Here is a 26,288-nt window from a genome sequence, read left to right on the forward strand (position 1 = left end):
TCATGACATGCACAGAAGAGACCAAGAGAGTGGGAGCTCAGAGGCACTGAAAGCGTGTGTGGCTGTGGTGTGTGCTTGTCTGGCTGTTGTGGGAGGCACGAGGGAGACTCACCAGTAGCAAAAAGCCAAGAACATAGTTGGCACTGAGTTTTTGTCCAACAAATAAGATATAACATGGAAGGGATGGAGGAGGCCCTGGAGTTGGTAGCCAGGAACACTGGTGGCAGAAGGCTCACAGTAGTGCCGGAGTGCGGCACTGCATCCCAAAGTGCCGCACCCCCATTGCTAACCACACATGAGAGCCAGCGGCAACATCTTGCTTCTGGCTCAGAGCACGTTTCCACCTCGGAACCATCCTCTCCCGTATTCGTCCAAGCAGCGTTTTGCCCCTCCCCCCCCCCAAATGAAGCATCGCCTGAGGAGCTCCTCGGCTAGGCGGCTTGGAGTCAGGTTCAAAAGGGGAAGGGGTAGAGGTGGGGAGGAGAAGAGGGGGTGGGGTGGAAGGGTTGGTTTGTACAGAAATTTTTTTTTTTTTTTTTGAAATTCGTAGCCAATCGTTCCAATTCTTTGTCAAATCACAAACGCCAGAGGTCACCTTGCACACGCCAAGGATCACTCTGCGCCAATGCTCTTAGCCAAAAGGCCTAGAGCCACTGCACCGTTCCTGGAAGTACTGCAATACCAGGTTCGTGCCATGGAGGTGGATGGGTCAGGTCCCCCACACACCTCCGTGGAGGTGGATGGGTCAAGCCACCCCACCCACCTCCTGTTTCCAAAAAAGCAAGCATATACCTTCCTGATCCAGGGAGAACCACCCGGAGGTCATGGTGGCTACTCCCCTGTCAGGTCAGTTACGCATGATCTTAGCCAAAAGGCCGAGAAGTACAGAAATACTGATGATTTCAGACTAATGTTTGGTTTAAATGTTTTATATTTAACAAAACCTTGTAGCGCATTGGCTCAGATAGCTGCACCGTTACATGTTGGTGATTCCTTAACATCAGAGGGTATAATGACACTCAACTTCAATCAACTTAAACTTTAACTGTCACCAAGGTGATGCCCACCATTGATGTATCACCTGCACGCCCGGCAGTGTGTCAGCCTTGTAAATAACACCAACGTTATTTCAGGCAAAGCGATCATTGATGAGCTCCTGACGAAAGTCTCTTGCAGCTATCATGCCACCGCGGGCCCTTTCATGCAATCTACAGGGGGGCGGAGGCATGGCTTCAGCGTCAGCCTGATTGTCTGGGCCAATGTCAGCACCTGCCTCCTTGTCCTCCTCTTCCTCTCTCTGGTGAGGTGGACTGTCAGATTCATCAGGCAATTTTTGTCCCCTCCTGATAGCCAAGTTGCAGCATGGAGCACACCACCACGAATTGAGCTACCTGCTCAGGGTGGTATTAGAGCTCACCTCCAAGCATCTAAAGCGCTGCTTCAGCATTCCAATGGTTTTCTCCACGAGTTGCTCTGAGACTCTTGTTGGATCGCCTCTTGACTTCCGAGTGGGTGTCACGCAGGGGGGTCATCAGCCAGGTGGCGAGGCCATATCCTTTGTCATCAAGCATCCAGCATTGACTTGTGGCTGATTGTCAAATAAGTCAGATACAGTGCTCTCACGCAGGATGTGAGCATCATGGATGCTGCCCGGAAATTGAGCATTCACTGCCAGTATAATTTGCTGGTGATCGACAACCAGTTGGACATTCAGGGAGTGGAATCACTTGCGGTTCCTGAAAACTTCCGCATCCTGAAAAGGTGCCCGCATCGCGATGTGTGTACAGTCTATTGCTCCCTGCACCTTGGGGAAGTTTGCAATTCTGGAGAATCCTAGAGCCCTCTCACTCTGTGTCTCCCTGGTCATAGGGAAGCTGATCAAGTCCCTCCTGCGTGCATTCAGGGCTTCAGTGACCTGTCTAATGCAGCAATGTGTGGCATGCTGAGAAAATCCGCAAATGTCTCTAGCTGTGGTCTGAAAAGAACCCGAGGTGTAGAACGACAGTGCCGCAATGACTTTGACCTCGACGGGCAGTGCAGTACTGATGGTGCTGGCAAGCTGCAGATCAGCCCTTATCAGCTGGCATACCTCAGTGATAACCTCTTTGTGGAAGCGCAGTCTCTGAAGGCAGGTGGCGTCGGGCAAGTCGGGGTAAGAATGCTTCTCCTTGTACTTGTGGGGATGTAACATCTGGACCTCCTCATCTGTCTGTCACATCTTACATTGGGCACATAATGCAGTGGAGCATTCCTTCGGCGATGTCGAGTCTGCTGCATGTAATTGGTTACCAAGTTTCCCCAGGAGTTGCTCCGTATCTTTTGGAGCAACTTGATTTTTCTAGAGTATCTTAAAAGTCGCAATTCTGCACATTTAATTTGCTCCAGTGTAAGTGAGTTAGTTAGGATTCTTTTTAGTTTAATTTCGTTTTGTTCAAAAGGGGGTGTTACCAGCCACTTACACCTGTTTTGGCCATTTAAGCCAGTTTCACCAGCTAATAGGCCAGCGTATGTGTCCGCACAGAAAAACCTTACGGAGAGTTAAGAAATCAGCGCAGGGAGACAGAGATTGTGGGGGGGGGGGGGGGGGGGAGAAGGAAAGCACAGAGGACCTTGCAACAACATTCATGAGGCATAAAAACCATCAATAATAATTAAAAAGTAAATAAATAAAAAATAAAACTTAAGTCCTACCTTCATACTGGGCCGGGGAAGTCAGCGGGCCGGGAGGCCACTCCACCGGGGATAGGGGTGGGAGAACTCACCCAGGAGAACGAACCAGCAGGCAAGCAGGAGAGAGAACTCTCAGAACGCGGCAGGCAGGCAGGAAGGAGAGAACACTCACGGAACGTACCACCCACCGGCAAGCCCTTCGGCCAGGACTAGGTGTGGCGAGCCGGTAGGACACGCTGGGAGGACGAGGAGCTACTGCGCATGCGCGCAGACTCCACTGCGCATGCGGACAGCTGCCGGCACTATTTTCGGCGCAGGGTTGTAGCTCTGCTCCCCACTGCTTTTGCATGCCACGCCAAGCCCTAGGATGGTCCACGGAGCGGGGAGAATACGGAGCTACATTTTCGGCACCGTTGTTGGAGTAGAAAGTCGGCGCACCGCGGGTAAGCCCGCTGGAAAAAGGGGTTGGGGAAATTTGGGCCCCAAGAGAGGGTGAGAAAGGACAGGCCCCATTGCAGTAGCTCTCTGTTTTCCACCAATTAGTCACAAACAAAGAATGTCCCGACGAAGACACCTATTCAATTCCAATCGGTCATTGTGTGGTCAAGATGTTTTTAGAGATGTTCACATCAACTCCAACAACCTGCAGTGTACATCCGAATTCCGCCGAGGGTGAAGCACAGTAGCCTTTTAAAGGATGTGGCACGTGATGTCGAACATGGCGCCCATAATGCTGTGATTAGTTCCGGTTAGTTCCACTTTTTTTGGGCGAGTGATATTGTGGGCGATATGTGTGCGAGGTGGTGAAATTGACGCTGGGCGATCTCATGGCCACTAGTTTCAGTAAAAAATATGCTCTTTATGACAAAAAAAAGTGGGTGGGCTTTAATATTGAATCTCAGCGTTAAATCAGTGTGGAAAGTAATGCTGGACGATATTATGGGCGTTGATCTCGCCCATTCTGATAATTCCACCCAAAAATATTGGGCGTACGGTAATATTGTTCCCCAGTGTTAAGCACACGGGGAAAGTAACGCTCGGCAATAAGTTTTCTAAAAATGCCTGTCAGTTTCCATTTTGTGCCAAAATGGGTGATATGTGGACGTTATACATCATTTCAGCGGTTAAGTGGGCATGAAGCATGCAAAAAAAGTGGAGGTTCTAGCCCTAAGAAACCAAATTAACTCTATCGTAGTTTGCACTACAATCAGTGGATATGAAATTATTCACAATCTATATGCACTGAGTTTTAAAAATTTGCTTTATATAATCAGCCAGGATACTATTTATTGAAACCAAAACTAATTGTTATCAGCAGAGAAGGCACTGATGTCATCATTCAGACCACTAGAAATGTAAATTCAGCATCTTATTTGTGGTTTAATAAATAGAGAAACGGGGAAAAGTTCGTCCCCTTAGCGCCACCCATTAGTGCAAGTAGATAGCGCTAATGCAGCGTTATAAGCTGTAACGCCAGTTCCTGTCGAATCCAGTGGCCAAATCGGGACACCCGTAGCGCTGCCAGTAACAGCGGTCACCAGGGACTTCAACGCCATGGAGATGGGAACATGTGCGCAGAGGGAGGAGGAAGATGATGAGGAACAAAAGGGAGGGATGAGGCAGACTGACAATCGGGCTTCCGGACAGGCAGTCTGCGACCGGTTTGAATGAAAGAAACCCAAAATCCACGTTACTCACCACATCCCCATCATACCATTCCTGTGTCATGCCGTACCACAGTGTCCTCCTGGGCGCAAAGGTGAAATGAGAAAGAGCACAAAATGTTCCAAACTCTGCTAATAAATTTATGCATACACATATCACACATCACATGCATTCTCATTACAAATTACCCTTATGCCTGCCATAGTTGAATAGCTGTCATTGTGTATGAGATGTGGGTGCAAGTTTTGGTAGGTCGAGATTGTTGGTGGGTGAGTGCTGGGGCTGTGGTGCATTAAGCGGTGTGAGAAGCTTGTGGTACAGATGGTAGGAAGTATTTGTTGAAGCCTTCCCACCCGTGTGAGCTCGTTAAAGTTATTCCTGCACTGCGTGTGGGTTCTGGGGAGCATAGTGCTGTCCGTGATGTGGTGTGCCACCTCCCTCCACATAGTGCAGCAGACTTGTAGCGAGGGCCTCTTGCCAGTTGCTGTGTACAGGACCACCCGCCTTCTCTCCACCACTATAACCAATGCCTTCAAAGGTTCATGGGAAAACATAAGAACATAAGAAATAGGAGCAGGAGTAGGCCGTAAGGCCCCTAAAGCCTGCTCCGCCATTTAATATGATCATGGCTGATCCGATCATGGACTCAGGTCCACTTCCCTGCCTGCTCCCCATAACCCCTTATTCCCTTATCAGTTAAGAAAGTGCCTATCTCTGTCTTAAATCCATTCAATGTCCCAGCTTCCACAGCACTCTGAGGCAGCGAATTCTACAGATTTACAACCCCATGAGAAGAAATTCCCCCTCATCTCAGTTTTAAATGGGTGGCCCCTTATTCTAAGATTATGCCCCCTAGTTTTAGTCTCCCCTATCAGTGGAAACATCCTCTCTGCATCCATCTTGTCAAGCCCCCTCATAATCTTATACATTTCGATAAGATCACCTCTCATTCTTCTGAATTCCAATAAGTATAGGCCCAACCTACTCAATCTATCTTCATAAGTCAACCTCCTCATCTCCGGAATCAACCTAGTGAACCTTCTCTGAACTGCCTCCAAAGCAAGTATATCCTTTCTTAAATATGGAAACCAAAACTGTACGCAGTATTCCAGGTGTGGCCTCACCAATACCCTGTATAACTGTAGCAGGACTTATCTGCTTTTATACTCTATCACCCTTGCAATAAAGGCCAATATTCGATTTGCCTTCCTGATTACTTGCTGTACCTGCATTCTAACCTTTTGTGTTTCATGCACAAGGAACCCCAGGTCCCTCTGTACTGCAGCATTTTGCAATTTTTCTCCATTTAAATTATAACTTGCTTTTCTTTTTTTTTCTGTCAAAGTGGGTAACCTCACATTTTCCCACATTATACTCCATCTGCCAAATTTTTGCCCACTCACTTAGCCTGTCTATATCCCTTTGCAGATTTTTTGTGTCCTCCTCACAAGTTGCTTTCCTACCCATCTTTGTATCAACAGCAAACTTGGCTATGTTACACTCGGTCCCTTCATCCAAGTCATTAATATAGATTGTAAATAGTTGAGGCCTCAGCACCGATCCCTGTGGCACCCCACTAGTTACTGTTTGCCAACCGGAAAATGACCCATTTACCCCGACTCTCTGTTTTCTGTTAGTTAGCCAGTCCTCTCTCCACGCTAATATATTACCCCCAACCCCGTGAACTTTTATCTTCTGCAGTAACCTTTTATGTGGCACCTTATCGAATGCCTTCTGGAAATCCAAATACACCACATCTATTGATTCCCCCTTATCCACCCTGCTCATTGCACCCTCAAAGAACTCCAGCAAATTTGTCAAACATGATTTCCCTTTCATAAAACCATGCTGACCTTGCTTAATTGAATTATGCTTTTCCAAATGTCCCGCTACTACTTCCTTAATAATGGACTCCAGCACTTTCCCAATGGCAGATATTAGGCTAACTGGCTGTTGAGGCAGCTGCACAGTCAACAATGCTGAGAATGAGGTGCTGCAACATCAATGGACCTCCCCTTTAAACAGTGAAGAAAGCCTATGGCAATCATTACTTGCGTTTAGACTACACCCGATATTGGTCCATCATTTCAGTGTAACGCCAATGAGCTTCGGTTTTTAGACTAGATTTATAGCTCCAATCATTTTAATGAGGAGTGAGGATGAATTTTGCGTGCAGTCTAGACGATTTTCACCTGGAGCTAATTCACCATTTTTAGTCTAAACATTACCCATTCCTTGACTATAAAGAATTCCTAGCCCCATAAGGTATTTCTGTACTGGTGTTGATTATCGACATGCCAAGAAAGGTGTCAATTTCAACTATTAACAGCAACAACAACAACTTGTATTTATATAGCGCCTTTAACATAGTAAAACGTCTCGAGGCGCTTCACAGAAGTGTTATAAGACAAAACTTAGACACCGAGCCACACAAGAAGAAATTACGGTAGAGCTTGGTCAAAGAGGTAGGTTTTAAGGAGCATCTTAAAGGAGGAAAGGGAGGCGGAGAGGTTTAGGGAGGGAGTTCCAGAGCTTAGGGCCCAGGCAGCTGAAGGCATGGCCACCAATGGTTGAGCAATTATAATCAGGGATGCTCAAGAGGGCAGAATTTGAGGAGCGCAGATATCTCGGGGGGGGGGGGCGACGGAGCTGTGAGGCTGAAGGAGATGACCGTTATGGGGAGGGGCGAGGCCATTGAGGGATTTGTAAACAAGGATGAGAATTTTGGAATCGAGCCCATGCTACTACAGGCACTGGGGGGGAAAACACGTAGTGCCACCTCCAGAAGCTCTTTAACAATGTATAGTTTCTAATGTAAGAATCACTGCCAAATAGAGGATGAGAATTTGAGAAATGCACAAGGCCATTTTGTGTTTAAAATGAATGGGTAAATGCCAGCGTCACAATAATGACAACTGACAATCTAGGCTATCGAGTCATACGGCATTAGGGTTACGGTTAGGTCACCCTCTGGATTGCTGTTCACATGAGAGTTTGGACAGTGGGTGTCAGCAGGCTATTCAACTGAGGGAAGCATCATAGCGAAGCTTGATCCTGTGCTTGCCTGGCATCCACACACGTGCACTTCCTGACCGGGATCACCAGATCGCAATCAGGAGCGGGAAACCAGGCAGAATCTTCTCTTCCTTGCTCCAGAGGCACTGAGGTCTATTGTACTAATCCTACAGCCAAGCTGAGATCAATTAGCTCAGCACCAGGAATCTAACCTGGGATCTTCCTAGCTTAGTTACACACCGTCTTTATGAACTGAACCATTGGGGCAGCCATTCTCTCTTTCTCTCTGAGTGACTAATAAGCGCAAACATTAAATTTTGATTCAGTGACGTATAGTAATTCTTGTGGACAACCTCTAACAGAAAGGTAAACTGCATGTTATCAGTGATATTGGTGTAAACAGAAACCATTTCACAAAAGGCACCAAGTACAATATTTATCCAAGGTGGGTCTGATTGAGCAAACCTCTTGTAATTGTGAGATGTTTGCTGGAGTTCACCCATTTGATAAACATTGTAATCAACCAATATGTCTGTTCAATGGGCCTGTGCTTGAACATTAGAAGTTTTTTTTTAAAAGAGTGAGGCCATGTAGTGACCTCATCATCGGTCAGAATTCCTTTCACTAAAATCAAGCCACACTTTGGAAAATGACCCCAAATTGTGCTGTTTAGGCACCGAGACTCCGAAATACTGCACAGACCACAGACAAATGACCGGTCACCATGTATACAGTGGGTTTATTTAAAAAATTGTGATGACCAGTATCGTTCCCTTAACTACGTCCGGGTAAGACCATTGTAGGTCCTGAGTATTCTGTCAAAATTCTTTCTCTTTCATGTCTTTATATATTATGGAGGTGAATTTCTCTGGGGGTTCTCACCCAGAACACCATTTACACCATTTTCCCAGGGCTTCCACAGTTTTTCTGCCGAGAAAATTCGCCCCCGATGTATTAGTGCACCTTCAGCAACTTTGTGACCTTCCTATTTCTATATTTTTCAGACGGAGTTCCTTAACAGAGAGCAGTAGTGATAATATGAATGACCTTCCCATTTCCAAACACATGAACACAGGCAGCATGACTCTTCCAACCATATTGAGGTCACCCACCGCCAGCAAAACCAACATGCCGTCTGACTCGGACAACGTATGGCGATACTCTAGTTGTGTTTTATTTATTCTCAGAATGTGGGCACAGCTGGCAAGGCTGCATTTATTACCTATCCGCAGTTTTTTTTTTAAACAGCTGAGTGGCCACTTGAGAAGACATTAAGAGTAAACCATATAAACTAATTATGGAATTAATGACCTATTGGGGTTTGTAGGGATCTGTTCTGGCCCTGTCCTGTTCAAATTATTGATAAATGATCTAGGCTTTTATAATGCTGAGAGGCTCCGATATATAAGCAGGTTACCTGGACTTGGAGCACAAAACTACAGTAACCTAGCTTCAAAATGAACAAACCTCAATCCAGAAGGAGAATTTTTTCCACACACAATAGTGAAAATGGGGAACGGACTCTCAGGAAAATCAGTGGTGTCAATTAACTCCTTCAAAGAAGATCTAGATAAATATGATTGGAAACAAATTGAAGGTTGCAAGGATAGATTACTCACTGACTTTTGGTCGACGGCCATAATCATAAATGTCCTGACATGTTTTACCTTGGAACATTGGGCCGCATTATAAATCCATCTGTGTAGACTGAGTGACCAAACACTCGAAAGGACATTCCTGCACTGATGTCATGTTTGTGGAGGGCGGCAGGCTACAGTTGAATAGTAGACAATGAAATATTCCGAGGTATAGTTTCATTACATTTATAGATCAAAGAGTATTTATGCATATATTGCCTTCAGAAGATTAAATACGTGGATAGAGTCCATGTGGTGGATTGTATATGACCATTGGAATAAGTAGGCTTGATGTGATTAATGGACTTTTTACATTCCCTACTTTATCAACAAATCAGTCATTATGTGGTATAATTTCACATGTTTCTGTATGGATTATAAAAAATAAACTGTAACTATGAAAACAGAAAATACTCTGATCTAGATCTAAAGTTAATGGAATGTTTTAACCGTTTTTCCTTCATAGGAAACTCGTGCAAAAAAACACAGCAGAGTTTCAGCAGATGGAAATGTTTCCGAGAACGTGTTCAAAAAGAGTACAAAAAGCATCCTAAAGCCCACAGGTGAGGTTTGGCACATCTCTGCCTCTTGAATTCAATTCAATCACAAGTATTCTTAAAGCATTTTGAAAAGTTTCCACAGCCCACAGTCCTGATCTCGGGTGTAGCAATGGGGAGGTTAGAAGCTTCCCAAGAAGGACAAAAGTTCAATCCACATTTACACACCTACAAACACAGTTTCAGACACAGTCTGTCAGATGCCTCGGAGCAGATCACTTGGCCACGCAGTAACAGATAATGTGTGACACAGGGAGACCAAGGAAAGGAAAGGAGATAAAATTACTATACGGCATCATGCTCAATCTCTCACCTATGCTGAATTTAGCTGTTCTTGGTGGAGGCACTAGATTTGGTGTCTCTATCCCTTGTCCAAGAAGAAGTAAAATCAGCCAAGGTTCTTGCTCCTGATTGATATCCAGTGGCCCTTCCTGAAAAGAGCCTTTGGTTATCGGGTTAGGAAAGGATCAGGCTTGGCTGTGAATCTCCTCCATGATTGAAGTGCCCTGCTGACATTAAGAATGAACCATAGGTAAGGTATTAGATGGCAGTCATTGCCCATGGAACCACACACCAGTATCAGTCATGTCAAGAAGCAAAAAATGTGGGTGGGGGGGGGGGGGAAATAATCTTAAAAAGATGGAGTCTCACTCTCAAAAATATTTTAAAATCACATCTCTCAAAGGAGTAGGCTATGGTTCTGTGCTGCACCAAAGATGAGAACCCAAGCCGATATCCTGACTTCAACTGACATTCACATTGCGGTATTCCCCAGATGGCGATTTGCTAATCTCATCCAAGTCTTCAAATGGGATTCTATTTCATTTTGTGCATCAGCACGCTCTTAACTGGCCACAGAACGACTTTGGCAGCAACAGTTGTGGTTCTCTGGTTGCTTATTTATCTCTGTCTGCACTGTGAAGCAATAAGACCTCGGTCCAGATAATAACATACATAGTTGAATCTAGTACATGGATTGCCTTTTATGCGGTGTTTCTGGTATGTGGGCTCTGTTTTGCCTAGTTTTGGTTTAACGCACAGGCTGTCTGGCCATTGTCTCAGGCAAAATTCAGTGTGACCCCAATCAAACTCCGTATAATTAGGATCAGCAGAGGCATCACTGGGTGTTATTTTGTTTAGTGCAGCATTACCCCAATCTGTGCTTTTGAAATTATTTTTAATATTCAAATCCTCTGTTAGATTACAGTAAATCTGTGCTGGATCTTCGTGCATCGGATTCTGCGAGCAAAGGTGATTCCATGGGAGACCGCAGTCGCTCAGTTCCAGGACTCAATGTGGAACAGGTTAGTGTATCTGTCCAGGTATTTTTACGTATGAGCTTTACACCCTGCATTCAGTCCACTGATCACCACCTTCCACTTATCCCTCTGCCTCTCCTCCACCATTGCTGAAATCCTCATCACCTTGAGAAGCAAGTCATTAAATGCTCTCTTCACCAGTTTTGTCCACCCTTCAGAACATCAGTTTATCCCGAACTTTGGAGCCCAAGTCCTCTCCTACACAATGTTATCCCCTTCCCCATCCTTGTCATGCCTCAAAAAGTCCCTGTGACCCAGAAACTGGTTTTAAGATCCTCATTCTCAAATGCTTCCATTGCCATGCTCTACCCTACCTGAGATGTTTTCTCCAGGTATTTGCTCCATCCCTCCGACTCTGGTTTATTGCTTGTTTCCTGCTCTTTCTGTTCCACAATCGAGGCCAATTTTTCAGCCGTTACATCTCTGCTGTCTTTCGCAAACTACTTTGCCTTGCCTTTCCTGCCTTCAAGAACCTCTTAAAAACCTAACTTTTTATCTATACCATCAATCTCTCTTTCCCTATTTTCCATCCTCTGCTCCCCTTTGTAAGGACTTGGAGACCTTTTGTTGCATGTGAATGTTATTTAAATGTTAGTTGTTTTATTGTTAAACCATCTCTGGGTGTGCTGAGCAAAAGACTTCTATGACCCTAATCACCGATAAATCCCAGATATGGCATGGTAGACTGTTTATCTTCCACACAGTCCCCACCAACATGCTTGCACTTGGTATTATTGCTGTAAGAAATGCTGTTAGTAGCTGCATGCTGTGCCAAACCCAGTGTATGCATAGGAAACTGAGATTGGAAGAATCCTAGAGGTTTTGAAAGGGTAATATGCTGTGATATGGTAACAACTATACAGACTCCCCGAGCTAGGGAGGAGGAAAATTAGTACAGGATCCCTGAACGTGGTGATTATCGAGTGATCTCTGTTGGAGGTGTGTGTGGATGTCAAGGAGGTCAGGCTAGGCTGTGATGACTCCAACATTTCAGCAGCTTCCTGACTCACTGTTCACACCTGCACAAGTGTGGCTGATGTACTAAAGTGGCTGAAATCTGAGCTGGATTTCCATTTTCTGTTCTCTCCAGCATGAGATTTTCTGCCCATTAAAGTGAATGCACAGAAAGTCACATGGTGCAAGGGAACATCTTGCAAACATTTTAAATTTAAGTAAGGCAAACATCGAAGGGTTGAAAAATAAATTGACCACAGTAAACGAGTAATTCGAGTAATTACAGGCCAGTCAGCCTAACCTCAGTGGTGGGAAAATTATTGGAAAAAATCCTGAGGGACAGGATAAATCTTCATTTGGAAAGACACGGATTAATCAAGGACAGTTAGCATGGATTTGTTATGGGAAGGTCGTGCCTGACTAACTTTTTTGAGGAAGTAACCAGGAGGGTCAATGAGGGCAGTACGTATGATGTAGTGTATATGGATTTTAGCAAAGCTTTTGATAAAGTCCCACATGGCAGACTGATCATGAAAGTAAAAGTCTATGGGATCCAGGGCAAAATGGCAAGTTGGATCCAAAATTGGCTCAGAGGCAGCCCGCAAAGGGTAATGGTTGATGGGTGTTTTTGTGACTGGAAGGCTGTATCCGCAGGGTTCCGTGGGGCTCGGTGCTTTTTGTGGTATATATCAATGACATGGACTTGAATGTTGGGGGTATGATTAAGAAGTTTTCAGATGACACTAAAATAGGCTGTATGGTTGATAATGAAGAAGAAAGTTGTAGATTGCAAGAAGATATCAATGTACTGGTCAGGTGGGCAGAACAGTGGCAAATGGAATTCAATCTGGGTAATTGTGAGGTAATGCATTTGGAGAGGTCTAACAAGGCAAGGGAATACACATTAAATGGTACGACACTGAAAAGTGTAGAGGAACAAAGGGACCTTGGAGTGCAGATCCACAGATCCCTAAAGGTAGCAGGCCAGGTAGATAAGGTGGTTTAGAAGGCATATGGAATACTTACCTTTATTAGTCGAAGCATGGAATACAAGAGCAAGGAGGTTATGCTTGAACTGTATAAAACACTGGTTAGGCCGCAGCAGGAGTACTGTGTGCAGTTCTGGCCCCCACATTACAGGAAAGATATGATTGCACTGGAAAGGATGCAGAGGAGATTTACGAGAATGTTGCCTGGACTGGAGAATTTTGGCTATGAGGAAAGATTGGAAATGCTGGGTCTGTTTTCTTTGGAACAGAGGAGGCTAAGGGGAGACCTGATTAAGGTGTTTAAAATTATGAGGGGCCTGGATAGAGTGGATAGGAAGGACCTGTTTCCCTTGGCAGAGGACATATATTTAAAGTAATTGGAAGGAGGTTTAGAGGAGATATGAGGGGAAATATCTTCACCCAGAAGGTAGTGGCGGTCTGGAACTCACTGCCTGAAAGGGTGGTAGAGGCAGAAACCCTCACTACATTTAAAACATACTTGGATATGCACTGAAAGTGCTGTAACCTACAGGGCTACGGACCAAGAGCTGGAAAGTGGGATTAGGCTGGATAGCTCTTGGTCGGTCGGCGCAGACACTATGGGCTGAAATGGCCTCCTTCCGTGCTGTCAATTTTTATGATTCTATGGGGAGATTTTTACCTTCATTGGCAGCAGTTTTCTCGGCGGTACAGCTGTTTTTGGAAGAGAAACCGCCCGGCGAAAGTTTCCCCCTTACTTTTTAAATAGAACCGCCCACATTTCAAAAAGACCACCGGGGAGCAACCCACCCCACGTGCACCTGTGTGCACCATCGAGAAAAGCACTAGGATTGAAGTTTGGCCTCAGCGGAGGCCCGTACACATCGCCGAGGAAACCACCCACGGGAAGCAGCCTGAAACAGGGCAGTAGGTGAGTACCCTGCAAAGAAAGGTAAGTTAAAGGTTTTTTATTATTATTTTTAAAATTCTAAAACGGCGATTACCTTTTAAAACTATCTTGAGAATGTTTCTTTAACGTCCCCCCTCCATAGGCTCAACCGCAGCCTCGGACTAAATTTTAAATACTTACTGTCCATTCGGGTAAGAACCGCCCGTTTTCCCTAGTTTCAGCTTTAACCGCCGAGAATCTTGGTGCAAGATCCATTTTCTCGCCGGGTGGTATTTCTTACTTTATTAATGGAAATTTTCGCCGGCATTAATTGCAGAACCTTAGCGGTGTTTCTGGGTGGCAATCGGGTGGTGAGGAGCTTTGGGGAAATTCTAGCCCTAAAGGGCTAGAAATTCAGTTTTTGGTGATATCGGGTTTTTTCCATTATTTTACAGAAAAATACCACTAAAAACTTAACCATTTTTGTAAGGGGGTTAAATTGGCAAAAAAATGTGGCTCTTGGTAAAAATCGATGTTGCACAAGGATTCAAGGTGGAACCCGCAGTCCTCGCCAACTTTAGCCCAAGGCCTATCACCGCCAAAAATACAGGCCCTGGGAGGGGAAAAAACACAAAAAAATTGCAAAAGTAAAAAAATAAAAATTCAGAAAACATTCACTATATACTTAACAAATGAATCGCTGAAAAAGAATTAAAAAATAAAAACTTAGACTTACCTTTTTTGTCGGTCTACATACCTACCGCTGTTTCTGGGGCTTCAACACGGGTGGGGGTTTTTTCACCCTGAGTATGGGTTCCCCGAACGGCCAATTTTAAATGGTGCCTTTTTTCTTTGGCTTTGCACGTGATTGATGCGCATTTCGGCAATATTTCCAAACCGCCATTCGTTAACTTTGGTCAATTTAGGTGAGTACCTTTTACCGGCAAAAAAAGGCGAAATATCGCCACGAAAACGTGCACAAGGCTGGCCAATTTCTCCCCCAGAATCTAGCTAAGAGAAAAGGCTTGCGGAAATGCAGCAGCCTGGAAGAGCTTTCAAAAGCAACATAAAATCCAAAGAGATTGCAAGGGATATCAAAGGCAGCAGCAGAAGTCTTTATAAATATATTAAGCGGAAGAAAGTAGTCGAAACATAGACATAGAAACATAGAAAATAGGTGCAGGAGTAGGCCATTCGGCCCTTCGAGCCTGCAATGCCATTCAATGAGTTCATGGCTGAACATGCAACTTCAGTACCCCATTCCTGCTTTCTCGCCATACCCCTTGTAGTAAGGACTACATCTAACTCCTTTTTGAATATATTTAGTGAATTGGCCTCAACAACTTTCTGTGGTAGAGAATTCCAAAGGTTCACTACTCTCTGAGTGAAGAAGTTTCTCCTCATCTCGGTCCTAAATGGCTTACCCCTTATCCTTAGTCTGTGACCCCTGGTTCTGGACTTCCCCAACACTGGGAACATTCTTCCTGCATCTAACCTGTCTAAACCCGTCAGAATTTTAAACGTTTCTATGAGATTCCCTCTCATTCTTCTGAACTCCAGTGAATACAAGCCAAGTTGATCCAGTTTTTCTTGATACGTCAGTCCCGCCATCCCGGGAATCAGTCTGGTGAACCTTCGCTGCACTCCCTCAATAGCAAGAATGTCCTTCCTCAAGTTAGGACTCCAAAACTGTACACAATACTCCAGGTGTGGCCTCACCAAGGCCCTGTACAACTGTAGCAACACCTCCCTGCCACTGTACTCAAATTAATCCTCTCTCATTACACAACACCCAGTTTAAGATGGCCTCCCCCCTAGTTGGTTCTCAACATATTGATCTAGAAAATCATCCCTTATGCACTCCAGGAAATCCTCCTCCACCGTATTGCTTCCAGTTTGATTAGCCCAATCTATATGCATATTAAAGTCACCCATGATAACTGCTGCACCTTTATTGCATGCACCCCTAATTTCCTGTTTGATGCCCTCCCCAACATCTCTACTACTGTTTGGAGGTCTGTACATAACTCCCACTAACGTTTTTTGCCCTTTGGTGTTCTGCAGCTCTACCCATATAGATTCCACATCATCCAAGCTAATGTCCTTCCTAACTATTGCATTAATCTCCTCTTTAACCAGCAATGCTACCTCACCACCTTTTCCTTTTATTCTATCCTTCCTGAATGTTGAATATCCATGCATGTTGAGTTCCCAGCCCTGATCATCCTGGAGCCACGTCTCTGTAATCCCAATCACATCATATCTGTTAACATCTATTTGCACAGTTAATTCATCCACCTTATTACGGATACTCCTTGCATTAAGACACAAAGCCTTCAGGCTTGTTTTTTTAACATCTTGTCCTTTTAGAATTATGATGTAGTGTGGCCCTTTTTGTTTCTTGCCTTTGTTTACTCGGCCTTCCACTATTGCTTTTTACCTTTCTACCATCTGTTTCTGACTCCATATTACTTCACCCTGTCTCGCTGTATAGGTTCCCATCCTCCTGCCATATTAGTTTAAACACTCCCGAACTGCATTAGCAAATGTTACCCCGAGGACATCAGTTTCAGTCCTGCCCAAGTGCAGACCGTCCCTTTTGTACAGATCCCACTTCCCCCAGAACTGGTTCCAATGTCCAAGGAATTTGAATTCCTCCCTCTTGCCCCACTGCTCAAGCCACGTATTTATTCTAACTATCCTCTCCTTCGACACTGATTAGCATGTGGCACTGGTAGCAATCCAGAGATTACTACCTTTGAGATCTACTTTTTAATTTAACTCCTAGCTCCCTAAATTCAGCTTGTAGGACCTCTTCCCGCTTCTTACCTATATCGTTAATACCTACATGTACCACGACAACTGGCTGTTCACCCTCCCTCTCCAGAATGCTCTGCAGCCGCTCTGAGACATCCTTGACCCTTGCACCAGGGAGGCAACATACCATCCTGGAGTCTCGGTTGCGGCCGCAGAAACTCCTATCTATTCCCCTTACAATAGAGTCCCCTATGACTATAGCTCTCCCACTCTTTTTCCCGCCCTTTTGTGCAGCAGAGCCACCCATGATGCCATGAACCTGGCTGCTGGTGCCTTCCCCTGGTAAGTCATCTTCCCCATTAGTATCCAAAACGGTATATCTGTTTTGGAGGGAGATGACCGCAGGGGACTCCTGCACGACCTTCCTGCTCTTGCCTTTTCTCTTGGTCACCCATTCACTATCTGTCCTAACCTTTACCTGCGGTGTGACCAACTCACTAAATGTGCTATCCACAACATTTTCAGCATCGCACATGCTCCAGAGTGAGTTCATCCGCAGCTCCAGTGCCGTCATGCGGTCTGTCAGGAGCTGCAGCTGGACACACTTCCCGCACACATAGTCGTCAAGGACACCGGAAGACACTGTAATGGGGGAATGTGGGTCCATTAAAGACAGGTGTAAGTGAGGCCATAAATGAACAATAAGTGGCAGACTTCTTCAATGAATACTTTGTATCTGTTTTCACAGTAGAGGAAAACATTATTAGCAAAAATAAAGTGCACGGAATTGGATGTAACTTTGTGACATTGGTTGGTATTTGATTGGGAGGTAGGAGACAGAGAGTAGGGATGTGACAAATGGTGTTCACCAGGGATCTGTACTGGGGCCTCAGCTTTTCACCACATACATCAATGACGGATGAATAAATAGAGAATTGTGTATCGAAGTTTTCAGATGACACTAAGTTAGGAGACACAGTAAGTTATGTAGATGGAACAGGAAGTTACAAAGGCTCCAAAGTGGATGACCTCATACTTCCCCACATTGAACTCTAGCTGCCACAATGTTGCCCATCCACTGAATTAGTTCATAAGGTTGAGGAGGGCTGATCTAACTGAGGTGTTTAAAATGACAAAGGATTTGATATGGTAGATACAGAGAAACTATTTCCTTTGGTGGAGGAATCCAGAACAAGAGAGCATAATCTTAAAATTAGACCTAGGCCATTCAGGAGTGAAATCAGGAAACACTTTTTCACAGAGTGGTGGAAATCTGGAGCTCTCTCCTCCTGCAAATGCTGCTCAACTGAAATTTTCCATGGATAGGTTTTTTGGAGTTGAGTTACAGATTAACCCGGATTTGATTGAATGGCGGAACAGGCCCGAGGGGTTGAATGATCTATTCCTGTTCTTATGTAAATGGAAAACTCAAGTCTGAGTATGAACATAGAGCTTTCTAAAACCTACATACACTTTGATAGAGCATTAGGATAGGCTGTGTTCATGAAACCACTCTCCTGTGAATAAGTCAACAGAAAGGAAGTAATGCTGAAGCCATAAAATCTTTAGTTGCACCATATGTGTTGGCACAAAGGTTGACAGAGCAATGGTTCATGCCAGCAATGCCACTTGCTGAATTGCTTTGATGTGTTACTCCAGGGAAGGAACCAAGCTTGGTGCCACTTGCTTTCCTGAAGGGAGAGAGGGATGGTGCTTGGTTGCGCTGGAGCACTTTTGAGGCTCTGGTTGCAGAATAATAGTAGAGGCTTTGGATTTTCCATGGTTAGGATAGAAAGAAACAAACACAGATGATTTTTTTGGAAATAAAATTGGAAAGGGAAATAAACTAGTCATTGTTTGAACAATTAGCCATATCATGTTAAAGGCTTAATTATCCATAGGTGTTTTACTGCTCCAAAGTTACTAGAAGTTAATACTCAGTTGTAATCTCTGTCCTTTGACAGGACGAGGAGGAAGAGGACATTGATAAACTGGTGTCAATCCACCGGCTGACAAACGCTCGCCACAGTCTCAAGAGTGGCAGTTCTATTGTAAGTGATTCAGCAAAATATTGTCATTAAGAATCTCCATATATAATCATTCCTCATGCATGTGATGTATGCATAGAAACAGATATCCAGCTAAATTTATTGCCCATTTATAGTCCGAATGGGGAGAAAATCCAGTTCATAGATACTTTACCATGATCTTCCACTATATGGCTTGTATTTATTGGTACAGGCTTATTATAACGATGCAGGAGCTCTGTCCATGTGGCATAGTGTGATAAATCCTTGTGAAATGTCTTATTTTGTGCTCTTTTCTTCTCAAGCTGAGCACATACTATGACTGAGAAGTCAAATGGCCAATATACTGCCCGGCCTCCACTAATACCCTAATCCAGCAGCTCTCTGATTTATTTTCATTTCTCCTATGAGCAGTGTTCTGGTTTTAGCTCATTGTTTCTCCTCAACACTATAGCTGAGATTGGGGACTTAATGGTGTGGGGAAACCAAGTGAAGCTATCCATGAAAGTTGCTGTTTGATTTCTATTGGCAAAAATATTACATATTCCACTCGTGGTCACTCCAGTTTGAGTGGTTCACTCAGGGAGAAATGTTTATTTCCTTTCCGTTTTACTATGTTAAAGGCGTTATATAAATAAAAGTAATTATTATTTTGTTCCCCTCATCTGAAAGTACTGATTCCTCGCTGGGGTATGGTTCCAAAGAGTGCCTGTCAGCAACTCACTGGAATGGCCATTATTTAAGTATAACTTTGATTCTGGCAAATTTGATCCTGTCTCCACAAAACATTGATACATGTGCATCTGCAGTAGGAGTCATTGAGTAGTTGTCAGGAACAGAAACCCTGCCCATTTTGCCCTCAATAACCCTGGGGCAGTCAAGCCAATTGTAGTGTTCTTTCTGTTGAACCAAAAGCTGACACCAGCCACCTCAGCTCAGATTGAGGTTTGGACCCTGGGATCTCCATGGTCTGTATAGCTCAGCTGCTTACTGGGTAACCTCACTGATCATCAGAGAAGAGAAATGTTATTGTTTAAAGAAATCATCAAGATATAATTCTAAAATGAACCTGTTCTCGTTCGTTGCCAGATTATATACCGTTATACCAGGCCAGCTAACTCATTAAGAGTAACAATCACCTATCTCGGTATAAAATGTAACCTATTTTGATGTACCTGTATCACTTATAAGCACAGCTCCATGTGGTTAAACAGATTTTCTACCCATGCCACCCTTTCTGATCATAAATTCCACTTCTCTAATATTTCCCTGATGCTCCAACTATACCCCCAAAAATAGGATGGTCTTAAGACCTTTTCTGTACATTTAATCTATGCTACCTATGAGAGGGACAGTGTAGAGCGGTTCTAAATCTAACCTGTGATATCTGAACCAGGAGTACTTTATGGTGATACTGGACTTTGAAAGTGGGAGAACATTTCCAGCTCTGACATCCCACACCTTGATGAGCATAAAACCTTCCAGTGATTCCTTTTCTGAAGAAAAGTAATAGTTTGAAGCCACTCAGGAAGTGGTATAGGCTATTTTAATTATTTGAAGATTACATAAATTATATTGAGGATACCTCAATATAAATCGCATGAGGTAAATTTAACGAGCTGGGATTTGTAGTTTTCTGTTGTTGAATTTAATTTCAGACTAGCATTACAGCACTTTTATTTCAGAGTACAATGGGCAGCATGGCTAGCATCTACAGCGAAGCAGGTGATTATGGCAATGTCACAGTCACTGGGGAGATCGTCTTCTTTCTGAGTTATGACCAAAAGAAACAAGCACTTAATGTACTCGTGAAGGAGTGTCGTAACCTGGCTTATGGAGATGAGAACAAGAAGAAATCAAACCCGTAAGTGTGTGTGTTTATAGAAAGCCAAGTGTTTCTAAAAGTACTCTGTATTGAAGCAAATACACCTCATATGAATTTGACAGCATAATGCAGGTCATTTGTCAGTTCAAAGGATTGTCGTTAAAGCTTTGTGTGGAATAATAATTTCCCTGTAGGCTGGAGATAAATGCATATCGTATTCAGTTGAAAATATTCACTGTATTGGCAGTTTTTCAAAGATGTCTTAAGTGGGATGTTTTGTGATGTTTACTTGCAAGTTTTGTATTGGATACTGGAATTATAGTCAGAATATCTAATATTGACTTACTCCCCCCACCCCTCTCCACTTTTCTGCATATATACGCTATGGCAAAAGTTGTGGGGATGCACTCTGGCAGTCTGCTGAACTCTCCGGAGTCTATTGATGGTGCACAAAGACCCCCAGCTGCTACATAATGGATATGTAAGGTTTTTGCCTCGACGAAAAAATTGTAGCTAAAAATAGCATTCAGTTACTGGAAGAAGTTTGAATCCTTCCTGCTTTGTGGATGAGTTATCTGCCCCAACTACATGCTTCAGCTACAGTCTCCGAATCTCTCCCCCCTCTCCCACATCTACTGCACCAATTCAGTTCACCAACCAGCCATCCTGTGGCCTCTCTAAGTGAAGTTGCCTCTTACTGTCAAATTTATAAACAGTTTTGTCCACTCAGAACTCGCTTGAGTCTGCCCACATAGGACCCTTACAGCCAGCAGAAAAAGGAGCATTCATCCCATCAGTTTGGGCTAGATTTCAAACCCAGGTCCCAGAAGTCAAATGCCACTGTCTAAATGAATTGGCCACACAGTTCCTTTCAAGTTACATTTTTAAGAATTTTTGTTTTTGGTGCTATGATTGCTGATCACCCTCTGCTACCTTGCTAACATCTAATGAATCATAAGTGTTGATTGACAGTATAGTCCAGCTGATTGACCACATGGTTCATTGTATCTGAGCACTATCGTGCCTGCACCTGAAGTTCAGTCACATACTTCCAGTGAGGTTTGCTAGATAGTAATAGGAGTGGGAACTCTGGCCAATTGCCCCACCCATCATCCAGGACTCATCAGAGCAATTATTTAGCTTTATGAAGTTTATGTCACAAGATAGATTGAGATCATTTGATCTCATCCTTTCAGAATACCAACTCTACCATTTTCCCATTACAGCATTTAGCATTTTCTTAAATAAATCCAATGTCCTGGCAGATGCTGGAAAACAAAAGCAAAAACAGAAAATGCTAGAAGCACTCAGCATATCAGGCAGCATCTGTAAAGAAAGGGAACTACTGATGGTTCAGGCAGAGCCCTTCATTAGAGTTCTGATGAAGGGATTTGCCTGAAACATCAAAATGTTTCCTTTCTTTTCAGATGCTACCTAACTTGCTGAGTCTTTCTAGCATTTTCAATATATGCAGCAGTACACCAGCTGCGTGCCCATTTGGTGGCACTCTTGCTTAAGCCCCATTTGAGCTCATAATCTAGGCTGATATTCTAGTGCAATACTGAGAGTGCTGCATTGTCAGATGGGATGTTAAACTTGTCTGCCCATTCTGGTGCTTTAGATGAACGTTAAAGATCCCATGGCATTACTTTGAAGTGCAGGGAGTTGTCCCAATGTTCTGGCCAAAATTCCTCCCTCAACCAATAGCATCAAAAATAGCATCACGACTGATCATTTATTTGAAGTTATATAAGGGATGTTGCTGGTGCAGAATGCCGACTATGTTTATCCACATAACAACAGTCACTACACTTTATTGTGTAAAGTGCTTTTGAAATGTTATAGTTGTGGAAAAAGTTGTATGTAAACACAAGTAGTATGTTTCAGTAATAAAACTACTCCTGATATTTTAGTAGCTTTATTATTGCAATATTCGTTTTTGTTTTAGTGTGTGAACTGAAATTTTTTTTTTTAAGAATAGCTGGCCAAAGATTCTTGGAATTTCACAGGAGCTGAATACAGTCTATAGGGTAAAAGGACAGGATTCTGTTACTCTATGATACATCAACTTGCATCAGTCTCTATGAACCAGATGCACTAGATTGGAATGACACTGCAGATGGGGAGAACATTTAGCTGGGGCCCAGAGCAGCTGACAGCGCAGATGACTATCCTGCTCCAATCCATTACCAGCTATTGACTGCCCAAAATAGCATAATTCAAACAAACTTTAAAAATAAAACATTTTTATTTCTGCAGCTATGTGAAGTCATATCTGTTACCAGATAAATCCCGACAAAGTAAACGCAAGACTGCAATTAAACGTAACACGACTGACCCAATCTACAATGAAACACTGCAGGTAAGGCTTAAAAAAAGCCCTATGCTTGACATTGCAATTAGCATTGAAAAAAAGGAGTTTGTGATATGTGTGGAGAGAAGGGGGATACAATGGCCTGCAGTGCTCACATCTTCGTTGGAATTCCAGCATTTGGCAGGATTCCCACATCAACTACAGGTGCAGGAAGAAACCACATAATATATGGTTTCCAAGGCAGAGTCTGGTCTGAGTGAATTATCTCAGATTTAAGAACTGAAACAAGAAATTTGGTTAAGAACTTCTGGTATATTTTAATAAACTTCATGTCATTTAAAATTAAATGCTGTGGGATCATGTTTTGACGTATTTGTTTTGAATGCACAAACTTAGTACCTCACATAAACATTCAAAATAGAGACATAGCAGACCTCAGCTAAACCCTCAAAAGAACTAATTGTACATTTATTTATTATTGACACTTATTTTTTCCATCTTTCAATTCCCTGCACCGAATATCATTCCCTGGCTAAAAGGTAGGCCGGTGGCCTGTTCCTGATCCAGTGGGTTCCAATACTGCTTTTTACCTGTGGGATCTGGGTTGACATCAGCCCAGACTGCTGGAATGTTGCCAGTGGAAGTAGGCCAACAGTTGTTGAAGGGTAATTCTGCAGCATAAAGCTGTCCATAATTCTGTACACGTTCTCACTAAATTATTAGTCTTTGATGTAGGAATTGAGAATGTATCTCTGATGTAGTAGGGGATGTTATTCTGAGGTTCCTTATTGGGACAGTGAAGAACCCTGCATATATCTGACCTGGGAGTACTTCATTAGACAGGATAGAGGGTGTTACTTCCATTGTTTACATCATTTTCTCTATCAATACTTGAAGATAAATTCATTTTTATGGAATTTGCTGTGTTTCTTTTTTTTCTAATCAGTATGACATCAGTGAGTCACAGTTAATTATGAGGACATTGCAACTTTCTGTTTGGCATTATGACCGGTTTGGACGCAACACTTTTCTGGGAGAGGTGGACCTCTCACTGGATATTTGGAACTTCAACAGTGAGTCTGATGAGTGCCTTCCTCTTCACGGTAAGGTAAGGACACCACTCTTGCACCATTTATAAACCTCATTTAAACAGTACAAGAGCAGCAAACAAATTTTCCAGATTGTTTGCTCTGTTAATAATTCAGTCTGAATTTCTAGAGGGCCTCTGCCAGTCAAAGAGAAAGGGTCCGAATGCTTATAGTACTGTTAAATGTTGGAGACGAATGCATTTCAATTTTATCTATAATAGAATAAGAGATCCATTTAAGGATTCTTTACAGTTCTATGACAATATAAATAATGTAAATGTCACAATCCAGTCCTGTACTCTCTGTTCAGAATCTGACTAAATATCCCTGATCATGTGTCCAACTTTCCCTCTCCCTATCTCCAGGTATTAAAGGAGCAATGAAGCTTTCTGGGTAAATTATGTGAGTAAAAAGATAGCACAATGTGTTAGCACATTATCCTTTTACCTCCAGGACCCAGGTTTAAATTCAACCGTGACCAATTCCCAGAACGATTCTTTTCTGCTAGTTGCAAAGACCGTATACAAAATGACTTTGGGACCCTCTCAACCCACAGCAGCATGGCCTCACAGCACAAAACTGTTCATAATAAACCCCTAATTAATAACCTAATTCAACAGACTGAAAGATGGCTAGTGTGGGAAATAAAAATGTTACCTTTGCGCTGTAGGATATTTCTGAGGTACATTGTTGAAACGGAATATAGGAATGGCAGGCAGTGACTAGTGGGGTACCGCAAGGTTCTGTGCTGGGGCCCCAGCTGTTTACACTGTACATTAATGATTTAGATGAGGGGATTAAATGTAGTATCTCCAAATTTGCGGATGACACTAAGTTGGGTGGCAGTGTGAGCTGCGAGGAGGATGCTGTGAGGCTGCAGAGCAACTTGGATAGGTTAGGTGAGTGGGCAAATGCATGGCAGATGAAGTATAATGTGGATAAATGTGAGGTTATCCACTTTGGTGGTAAAAACAGAGAGACAGACTATTATCTGAATGGTGACAGATTAGGAAAAGGGGAGGTGCAAAGAGACCTGGGTGTCATGGTACATCAGTCATTGAAGGTTGGCATGCAGGTACAGCAGGCGGTTAAGAAAGCAAATGGCATGTTGGCCTTCATAGCAAGGGGATTTGAGTATAGGGGAAGGGAGGTGTTGCTACAGTTGTACAGGGCATTGGTGAGGCCACACCTGGAGTATTGTGTACAGTTTTGGTCTCCTAACCTGAGGAAGGACATTCTTGCTATTGAGGGAGTGCAGCGAAGGTTCACCAGACTGATTCCCGGGATGGCGGGACTGACCTATCAAGAAAGACTGGATCAACTGGGCTTGTATTCACTGGAGTTCAGCAGAATGAGAGGGGACCTCATAGAAACATTTAAAATTCTGACGGGGTTAGACAGGTTAGATGCAGGAAGAATGTTCCCAATGTTGGGGAAGTCCAGAACCAGGGGTCACAGTCTAAGGATAAGGGGTAAGCCATTTAGGACCGAGATGCGGAGGAACTTCTTCACCCAGAGAGTAGTGAACCTGTGGAATTCTCTACCACAGAAAGTTGTTGAGGCCAATTCACTAAATATATTCAAAAAGGAGTTAGATGAGGTCCTTACTACTAGGGGGATCAAGGGGTATGGCGAGAAAGCAGGAATGGGGTACTGAAGTTGAATGTTCAGCCATGAACTCATTGAATGGCGGTGCAGGCTAGAAGGGCCGAATGGCCTACTCCTGCACCTATTTTCTATGTTTCTATGTAAGGCTTACTCTGAATGTAACCCATTTTATACCAAAAATAGTATAAAATGGGTGCTGAAAGTAGAAAAGTGTTCAATTTCCTTGCATTTACACCCACTATCGTGAAAACATAAAAACAAATGATGGAGCTGCTTGAATGAGTTCCATGGAGTAATTTTTTAATATATCTCAAGTGTTTTCATTGTCGAGCTCAGAACATATAATTCCTGCTGGAAAAGATTTGCGAGAATGCACGCTGGTGATAAATAATAGGATCCCTGCACACCGCATACACTATCCAGCAATGAAATCTATTTACGCCAGGCGTGGCCCCAAACGTACCAGAGATTATCCTTAACTCAGCAAAAACTCAACAGAGGCTGGATATAAAAAAGATGGCTCATAATCAATCTGCAAATACACATAGTCATTTATAAAGGGATGTGCTTCCAAAATTCCTTAGATTCTGAAAAGGTCCCAGCGAATTGGAAAACCGCAAATGTAATGCTCCTATTCAAGAAAGAAGGGAATCAGAAAGCAGGAAACTATAGGCCAGTTAACCTAACATGTGTCATTGGGAAAATGCTGGAATCCATTATTAAGGGAGTAGTAGCAGGACATTTAGAAAATCATAATACAATCAAGCAGAGTCAACATGGTTTTATGAAAAGGAAATAATGTTTGACAAATTTATTAGAATTTTTTAAAGATGTAACAAGCAGGGTGGATCAAGGGGAACCAGTAGATGTAGTGTATTTGGATTTCCAGAAATCATTCGATAAGGTGCCACAAGAAAGGTTACTGCACAAGATAAAAGTTCACGGGATTGGGGATAATATATTAGCATGGATAACTAACAGAAAACAGAGTCGGG

At 43.4% G+C, this 26,288-nt stretch overlaps 1 protein-coding gene and 1 pseudogene across 6 annotated transcripts in view; one reads left to right on the forward strand and one right to left on the reverse strand.

Moving 5' to 3' along the window:
* Window positions 1-26,288, forward strand: part of sytl4 (synaptotagmin-like 4) — a 118,437-nt gene that overhangs the window by 66,679 nt on the left and 25,470 nt on the right. For all 6 annotated transcript variants that reach the window (XM_070882999.1, XM_070883002.1, XM_070883004.1 and 3 more), the window contains 7 exons: window positions 8,355-8,499; window positions 9,454-9,550; window positions 10,745-10,848; window positions 18,396-18,482; window positions 20,144-20,322; window positions 22,543-22,645; window positions 23,544-23,705. In XM_070882999.1, coding sequence (XP_070739100.1) covers window positions 8,355-8,499; window positions 9,454-9,550; window positions 10,745-10,848; window positions 18,396-18,482; window positions 20,144-20,322; window positions 22,543-22,645; window positions 23,544-23,705 — 877 coding nt within the window. The remainder of the gene's footprint in view (window positions 1-8,354; window positions 8,500-9,453; window positions 9,551-10,744; window positions 10,849-18,395; window positions 18,483-20,143; window positions 20,323-22,542; window positions 22,646-23,543; window positions 23,706-26,288) is intronic.
* Window positions 649-887, reverse strand: LOC139266433 (U2 spliceosomal RNA; annotated as a pseudogene).

Source organism: Pristiophorus japonicus, chromosome 6 (assembly GCF_044704955.1).
Source record: "Pristiophorus japonicus isolate sPriJap1 chromosome 6, sPriJap1.hap1, whole genome shotgun sequence".
Lineage (NCBI taxonomy): Eukaryota > Metazoa > Chordata > Chondrichthyes > Pristiophoridae > Pristiophorus > Pristiophorus japonicus.